The sequence below is a fragment of the Microcebus murinus genome, chromosome 7, assembly GCF_040939455.1.
Source record: "Microcebus murinus isolate Inina chromosome 7, M.murinus_Inina_mat1.0, whole genome shotgun sequence".
In the NCBI taxonomy this organism is placed as follows: Eukaryota; Metazoa; Chordata; class Mammalia; order Primates; family Cheirogaleidae; genus Microcebus; species Microcebus murinus.
The window spans coordinates 74,005,221-74,014,053 of NC_134110.1; the positions used below are offsets into that span (position 1 = coordinate 74,005,221).

The window sequence follows — 8,833 nt, forward strand, 5'->3', positions numbered from 1 at the left end:
CATTGCCTTCTCCTTGGGTGCTTTCTGGGAACATTTCATTCTCTGGAATCCAGGTTTTTAATAAAGTGAGAAGAATTCTATATTATGGTATATATAAAGAGATCTGGGTTCTCATCTCGATTCTACAACACAGACAACCAACTGGCTAACCTGTTCTTCAAATTTCCTCATCGGTAAAATGAAGGGTAGAGTACATCATTCTTTAATAATTCCAGCTGTAAAATCAGAGTGTTAAATCTCACATTTTCTCAGCATGTCTGAAATAAAGGGAGAGGGTTAAGTTTGATAGGATTCTTAAACTTTAGTAGAAGTTTACATGGATCCCTGTTTTGAGAAGTCATAAACAGGAGTAAGCTTCTTCCTTATTCTCCCCAGCTTATTTGGTTGTTTTTGAAGCATGATAAAAACAAGGGTTGGAGGAAAGAAAGAAAATGGTAAAAGGAGCGCCTAAAATTCTTTAAATAAATTTTGGTGAAACACATTTGAAGGGGTTGCATTTGAATCCCATCCACTCTGGCCACAATCTGTGTGAACTTAAGAAATCACTTAATATTTTTTCAGTCTTAATTTCCCTATCTGAAGAAGGGGGACATTATTATATCACCTAGTAGGGTTTTATAAGTATAAAATTTTTGATAATAAAATGCTTGGCATATAATAAATGGCAGCTATTGTTATTAACACTGTCTTTCTAGTAACTAATTACCTTTATATGATTTGCCTCCATTTCAGAAGAAGATTTGGGGCAGCTTTCAAAAACAATAAACACAAAATGCGACGTGCACCAACTGGGGATAGACACGCTTGAAGCTCTGACACGAGGGAGAAGAGGAGGCAAGGGGAATATATGTGACCTTAACATTTGTACCCCCACAATATGCTGGAAAATAATAATAATAATAAAAAACAATAAACACAATTAAGTAATAATAAGCAAGGAAATCTGGTGGAGGGAATATAAGGATAGCAAAGATGGTATAAAGCAAGGATTTAACTAATTTTGAGAATTGTCACTTCAGAGGATGACAGGTTTGGTTTTTCTTCTTAACAGATATGACATCAAGGCTCTTATTGGGACAGGCAGTTTCAGCTGGGTTGTCAGAGTAGAGCAGAAGACCACCAAGAAGCCTTTTGCAATAAAAGTGATGGAAACCAGAGTGAAGGAAGGCAGAGAAGTGTGTGAATCTGAGCTCAACGTCCTGAGGCGGGTTCGCCACTGTTACATTGTCCAGCTCCTGGAGATCTTTGAGGCCCAGGATCGAGTTTACGTGGTGATGGAGCTGGCGACAGGAGGGGAGCTCTTCGACCGACTCATTGCTCAGGGATCCTTTACGGAGGGAGACGCCGTCAGAATCCTCCGGATGGTTGCTGACGGCGTTAGGTATTTGCACACGTTGCAAATCACTCACAGGGACCTAAAGCCTGAAAATCTCTTATACTATCATCCAGGTGCTGAGTCAAAAATTTTAATCACAGACTTTGGTTTGGCACACTCTGGGAACAAAAGAGGTGACTGGATGATGAGGACACTCTGTGGGACCCCAGAGTACATAGCCCCTGAGGTTTTGCTGAGGAAACCTTATACCAGTGCAGTGGACATGTGGGCTCTTGGCGTGATCACGTATGTTTTACTGAGCGGATTCCTGCCTTTTGATGATGAAAGCCATGCAAGACTTTACAGGAAGATTCTGAAAGGCAAATATCATTACACAGGAGAGGTAAGAGATCGTTATGTTGTTCCTGTTGTGTTGGCCTAAAGTTGGATTTGTCACCTTGCCACTGTTGACATGTGAGGCTAGATGGTTCTTTACTGGGGAGGGGGGCTGTCCTGTGCACTGTAGGATGTTTAGCAGCATCCTTCACCTCTACCCACTGGGTACCAGTAACACACCTCCCCCAGTCGTGACACCCACAAACGTCTCCAGGCATTGTTAAACGCCCTCTGTAGGGCAGAATTGCCCCGAGAGCCATTGGTCTAAAGGTAGCAAGGGCCTTGGTGACTCAGCTGCCTGTAGTTAGCACATGACATTGATGATCAAGTAGATGTGTGGGTTTGTCTACAGTGTGTTCTGTAATCAGTATGCAGAGCCTGAGCTGGTCGCCTAAAACCCATGTGTACCGAGAAGCTCAGCATGATGGTTGGGTGTTTGGCGAGAGATTTGCTCCCTAAAATCTAGATGATCCAAGCCCTCTTTGTGATGTAATGTTTTCACAGTGGAATGTTTAATCTCACAGCTTGTGTGAAATATTTACCCATTATTTAAACTTGCAACTCCCAGTGTTCATGAATGTGTTGACTTTTTGTTGTTTTGGGTAGGGAGGGAAAGTTGCCAATGCTTGTGTGTGGGAAGCCTGACAAGATAGGAAATTTGTTTCATGTAGAGCAAATGAGCTCATTTATTTTACTTTTAATTTCTCATAAAAATATTGATGGTTTGATTATAGCTACTTAAAATGCTACTTAGCTACTTAATCTGTAGGTACAGCAACAACATAAGCGAAATTAATTAAATAACAAATTTAAATATAATATTTTCTATATCTGGCAGACCTTTAGTACCTTTATTGTACATGTATATGTTTTTAAACATGGCAGGTTAGGGCTCCCAAAAGGGAATATTCCAAGAGGGAGATATGGAGGCTGCCAGTCCTCTTTATGGCTGGACTTGGAAATAGCACAGTCTCCCTTCTGCCTCATTCTACTGGTTATTAGGAGTCCTGGGTCAACCATAAGTCAATTCCGGAGGGAGCCACACAGAGTGTGGCTATTGGGGGTGTGGTCCATTGGGGCTATATTTATACTAGATATTACAATTAGTTTTTTCTTGTGAAATAATAATAATATATTCTGTTAAAAACTCCTTTTGTTAGGTTTACTTCAGAGGGTTCCTTAGAAACAACCCTGAGAAGATTCTGGTGCAAGTGATTTATTATGAAGAGATTCCCAGGGTTTTACAGGTTTGGGGTGGCCGTTCCCCTTTCTAGCTGCTTCCTGCAATGCTCGAGGAGCAACCAAGGTAGAAAGGCATAGCAGATGGTGGAGAAGGGATGGAAGAGAACAAAAATTTCCTTCCCACTGTGCAAGGGAGGCCCTCACTTGTCTGCTTGATTAGCAATGCCATCTCCACGGCTTTCTGCAGGGTGGCAGAGCTCTGCTGGAGACAGTGGGTAAAGGACTCATCCTGAAGACTGTTTGAATGCCTCTTTCTGTGGTCCCCACCCCTTTCTTCTAACCAGGCCAGGAATTTTGCTCAGCTCTAGGGATACTCACATGAAAAAATGCTCAGGGTCCCCACTCTAGGGTTCTAGTGGTTTTGGCTGAGAAACCAAGTATTATTACATATTTCTTCAAATATAAGTGCTTTAATACAAGTAGGAACAAAGTCTCAAAGTCCACAAGAGAAATGGAAGAGAACCTATCATTGCTTAGGAAAGTTGGGGCAGATTCCATGAAGAAGGCCACAGTTGTGCTGTCTTGGAGGAAGGATAGGAGTTTCTAGAAGAGGAGATTAACATATTCTAAATAGAACAAGATATGCAAAAGCACGTAAAAGGGAATAAATTGACTAGTGAAACATAAGAGTTTTAGAGCTCATGGGCATGCACATGTGTGCACATGTGTGTATACATGCATGTGTGTTGATAATGAGGATTTTGAAAAGCAGTGTAAGATAATGGTTAAGAACACAATTGGGACCAATACTGGCTGGATTCCATTAACAGCTCTGCCATTTACTAAATAACTTTGGGCATGTTTTCAAATTTCTCTGTATCTCAGTTTCTGCATTTGTAAAGTGGTAATCATGATGGTGTGTACCTAACAGGGTTGTTGCAAAGATCAAATGAGCTAATAGATATAAGTGCCAAGAAGAGTTTCATCTATTAATACATATAGAATCAGTGTTATATAGAAATGCTATTGTCACTATTAACATGGGAGACTGGGACTGAAAGTTTGAATTTTGCTTAAGCAAATTATTAGTTTTATGGGTTTATTTTTGCAGTACAAACTTCATTTATCAAGTGTACCTTTTTCATCTTTTAAATGGAATAGTGAGAAAAGCATGGTGTTAGAATTTTAACACTAATGACAAATTATAAGAATTCTAACCCATGAGATGGGAATCATTTATTCTTGTCTAATTATATTCTGCTGTATCACAGTAGTCTCTCTTTTTTGGGGGTATGAAATAAATTGATAATAAAATGGTTCTTATAACCATATCAGCCAGCTGACAAGGATAGATAGTGATATTAAAAACATATTTTTAAGCCAGCCTGGTGGCTCATGCCTGTAATCCCAGTACTTTGGGAGGCTGAGGTGGGAGGATTGCTTGAGGCCAGAAGCTTGAGGATGCTGTGAGCTGTGATCATGCCCTCCTTAAATATATTTAAGATTAACATTTTCATTTTCTTCTTTTTATGAACACCAATTAATGGGGCTAATGTAGACACTGCCCCAGGCCAGCCTCATAACCGATCATAAAATAAACTTTAAGAAGTTAAAAATAAAATAGAAGTTCATTTTCTTCCTTTTCTAATATGTAATGTGAAATCGATTCCTAGATATTCTCCAGTTGTTCTTTATGGCTCAGGAATTCTGTAATTTATAACTTGTGTTTGAATAACAAACTTTGGCTGAAGAGCTTTTTTTCCAGTACACCATTTATTTCTTTCAACTGCATTTTAAGCATATATTCATTTGGGGTCATCTTAATGAGCCCTCCATAAACCTCACTGCACATATTTTATATTCTTTTCAGAAAGATTCAGTGGCTTATCTTAAAAATGTTCTAGGGAGCCATCTAATTTAACCTTCATTTAAATAGTCTTGAGCTTAGTTAGATAAATGTGTCTGGATTCAGGGCCAAGTAGATGTCTAGCCAGAACTAGAAGGCGTGCCGCTGTGAGTGTTAGCCCCTGATGTACTTTGTCTAGACTTGCAGAGTTTACATTTTATTTTTCCCATGTTTGAATATTTAGCAAGTTTGCTCATTTATTTCATGACTTTATTTCTGGAATAAAAAGTTCTCTTTTGCCAAAATAAACTGAAGGAAAAAAAAGAAGTGTAGTTCTTTTGCTGGTTTCTTTTTATGCAAATTCTGGGTTAATGTGGGTGTGGTCCCAGCTACTTGGGAGGCTGAGGCAGGAGGATTGATTGAGCCCAGGAGTTCAAATTCACCCTGGGCACCATAGGTAGCAAGACCCCATCTCTACAAAAAAAAAAAAAATATATATTCTGGTATGAGATTGGAGAATGTGATGTCTATGTACGAACTCGGATTTTTTCCTTATACAATGGCAAAGACACTAGGTGGTAAGGATTCCCTTATCTTTCCTGGGAGATAACATTAAAAAAATGCAACAACACATCAACCAGAAATTGTATTTAAAATATAGCAAATGGATGGGCAATTTTTTCAATAATTCTCTTTTGTAGAGGACAAGAGTTAACAAAACTAATTTTTTCTAGGTATGTGCTATATGTTGGTAGTGTTGACCTAAAGAAAGAAGCTGAGGCACAAAATATAATTTTAAAGAGTTTTCTTGAGCCAGAGTGAGAGCTGGCAGGGAAACACTTCCCGGTTGCGTTGGGAAGTGTTCCATTTGGCCTTTGTTACACGGCAGGGTTTTAAAGGCAAAAGGGAACAAGGAACGGGCTGATATAAAATTGTTTGACAGGAATTCTTACTGGTTTACAAAAATAACATGCATTAGTGATGGGCTGTATCTTTTTGAACCATAGGGTATGAGTTATGGCGTCCAGGGCATGGCATTTTATGGCTGTTGGGTGTCTGTTAGTCTAGAGCCCACATAGCGAGCTAATTATTTAACTGAAGGAGGGAGCTGATGTGACTGCTATTGCATTTCTATGCCGCTCTGCTGGATAATTTAAAGGGGCTAGAATTCCTCAGATAAGAAGTCTTTTTTCTTTCTCAGTGGGTAATGCAGAAAACAAGTTTGAGTATAAAGCAACAGCCCTCATGCTCACAAATGCCACTATGAATTACAGCTATTGTGCTTAAAGGATGTGCAACTGCTGTCAATAGTGCCAGAATAAGTTCCTGAAGCATCAAATACTTAGCTGTGCATACCGCGCTGTGTCAGAGCTCCCTAACATGCTGAACCCCATCTGCAGTCACCTGGTGGGCAGCGGCTGGGCCCTGTGTGTTTGAGGAAGGGCGCTGGGGAGCATCTCTGGCTCACGGGCCCTCGCTGTCCTTCCTCTTCTCTCCCCAGAATGTGGAGATGGAGGCATCCTAAGTCCACAGGAAGTTTTCAAAGGGAGAGGAAAGATGATTTCTGAATCTATTCCGCTTTCAACTTCCACTCTATCTCACTCTCAAAGTCACAGGGACTCAGCGAGATGACCACAGAGTGGTGAACGCTAACCTGATATTATTGATGTGGTTCATCGAAAACTGCTGCTTTGCCTTGTCTAGCTCCTGTAAATGTGATGTGGGGACGACAGCAGGCTGGACGGATTTCTGGAAAGGAATTCTCGTTCATTGGGCAGAGAGTCTGGAAGAAAATTTCTGTGTTTGTGTTTGCCTTTTCTTTTGCTAAAGAGTTTTTTTTGTTTGTTTTTTCTTTGCTTCCCTCAAAAGTGAATTTTTAGGTTTTCTATGTATTTCATGATACAGCATTCAAATTGCTTATTCAAAAACATTTTTTTTATTTGATAGGAATTCATCTATTTAATTAAGAATATACTTCTTTGTGTGTTTGTTTTTATTTTATTCAAATTTATTCGTTTGTTTTTCTTCTCAGCCTTGGCCAAGTATTTCCCACTTGGCGAAGGACTTCATAGACAAACTACTAATTTTGGAGGCTAGTCATCGCATGTCAGCCGACCAGGCCCTGGAGCATCCCTGGGTGGTCACCAGGGCTGCGGGGTCTTCCATGAAGAATCTTCAGAGAGCCATTTCCCAAAACCTCTTGCGCAGGGCGTCTCCTCTCTCTCAGAGTCCCGGATCTGCACAGTCTTCTAAGTCATGTTATTCTCACAAATCAAGGCATATATGGAGCAAGAGAAACTTAAGGATAACAGAATCACCACCATCTCTACCTTTGTAAACAGATGGCCTCTAAAACCATTTTACCCAATTTTAAGGCAGATCCATTAACTTCATTAGTAGCATTAGTTTGTAGGGGCCATTTCATCATGATTAGGACACTCTAAATCTCCAAGGACAGGTAGTATTGTCCAATAATGCTGACTTTCACTTTTAACATTTTTTGATCTATAATTTTTCCTGTACCTATATTCATTTTCCCAGAAAATGTGGCTACAGAAGATTAATAGTATCGTATTAGTTACATTTAGATAACTGGAAACAGTAGATAAAGAAAATTTCTTAAGTATTGAATGAATTAAATAAAACACGATACTGTAGGAATAAGGGATATGTATTGAAAGAATGATGGGCAGGGCACAGTGGCTCACGCCTGTAATCCTAGCACTCCGGGAAGCCGAGGCAGGCGGATCGCTCAAGGTCAGAAGTTGGAAACCAGCCTAAGCAAGAGCAAGACCCCGTCTCTACTAAAAATAGAAAGAAATTTATTGGCCAACTATATATATAAAAATATATAGAAAAAAATTAGCAGGGCATGGTGGCACATGCCTGTAGTCCCAGCTACTCTGGAGGCTGAGGCAGAAGGATCACTTGAGCCCAGGAGTTTGAGGTTGCTGTGAGCTAGGCTGACACCATGGCACTCACTCTAGCCTGGGCAACAAAGTAAGACTCTGTCTCATAAAAAAAAAATAAATAAAAAAAAATAAAAAAGAAAGAAAGAATGATGAATCACAGACATAGGAAACATAGTTAGATATGGGAAATAAATGTATTTATCCTGAAATTACTGATTTATATTTTAGGTACAGTATACAGTGTTAACTAGTAACACTCAACATAGTTACAAGTGTCTGTTAATTTCACATTTAGTCTGTAAATATTTATGGAAAACTGTTAATTATAGGATATACAAAGAACCATAAGATACAGTTTCTTTTCATGGGAAAAGTATAGTCTAATAGGGGCACTATTCACTGGAAAATGAGGATTTTGCAGAATCGGATAATAGTAATTTTTTTTTTAGTGTTAGCATTCACCACCTACCTGTGTTTACAAAAGAGTGTGTGATCATGTTTTTGTTTTGCTACTGTCAACTCTTTCTGGTAAGCACTCGTTTTTTATAGAATTATTTAATCAAATATCTTGACTATAAATACTCAGTATGAAATTTTTATAGAGAGTGTCTTAAAAAGAAGTAAGTTCCAAAACTCGGTTCTCCAGGCAAAGCACATATAGCCTGATCCCGGTACAGTAAATTTTTGTAAAATGACATAAAGACTAAAATATTATTAATTATATCTGTGGGTCACTCATATGAATGGATAAATATAATAAATAAATGATTCATTAGTTGATAATGCTTAATTTATTTCATTAAGTACAATAATAAAATTCTAGAGTGACATTTACTGTAACTATAAAATCAGTCATAATTTTTTCATTTTATTTTTCTCTTTTAGGCTATGTATACGTGAAACAGTTATAAATGTGGTACATAAATGTGAATGTGTAGTTAGTGACACAAAAATTTTTTGTGTGTCACTATATCACCCATGCTGGAGTGCAGAGGCCCAAACAAAGCTCACTGCAGTCTTCATCTCCTGGACTCAAACAATCTTCCCACTTTATCTTCCTGAGTAGTTGGGACTACAGACCCATGCAACCATGCCTTGCTGATTTTCTTTTTTCATTTTTTGTAGAGATGGGGTCTTGCTATGTTGCCCAGGCTGTCTTGATCTATTGGCCTCAAGCAAGCC

At 38.9% G+C, this 8,833-nt stretch overlaps 1 protein-coding gene across 1 annotated transcript; it reads left to right on the forward strand.

The window, feature by feature from the left end:
* The first annotated feature begins 576 nt into the window (after positions 1-576).
* Positions 577-7,200, forward strand: PSKH2 (protein serine kinase H2). The gene is made up of 2 exons (XM_012774243.3): positions 577-1,718; positions 6,772-7,200. Exons 1-2 carry the CDS (start codon positions 1,023-1,025, stop codon positions 7,075-7,077), a joined length of 1,002 nt encoding a protein of 333 aa, XP_012629697.2. The 5' UTR covers positions 577-1,022; the 3' UTR covers positions 7,078-7,200.
* Positions 7,201-8,833: the final 1,633 nt, after the last annotated feature.

Coding starts and splice junctions, on each gene's coding strand:
- PSKH2 (XM_012774243.3), top strand. CDS start 1,023: ATGACAGGTTTGGTTTTTCTTCTTAACAGATATGACATCAAGGCTCTT. Junction 1,719..6,771: donor AATATCATTACACAGGAGAG/GTAAGAGATCGT, acceptor TTTTCTTCTCAG/CCTTGGCCAAGTATTTCCCA.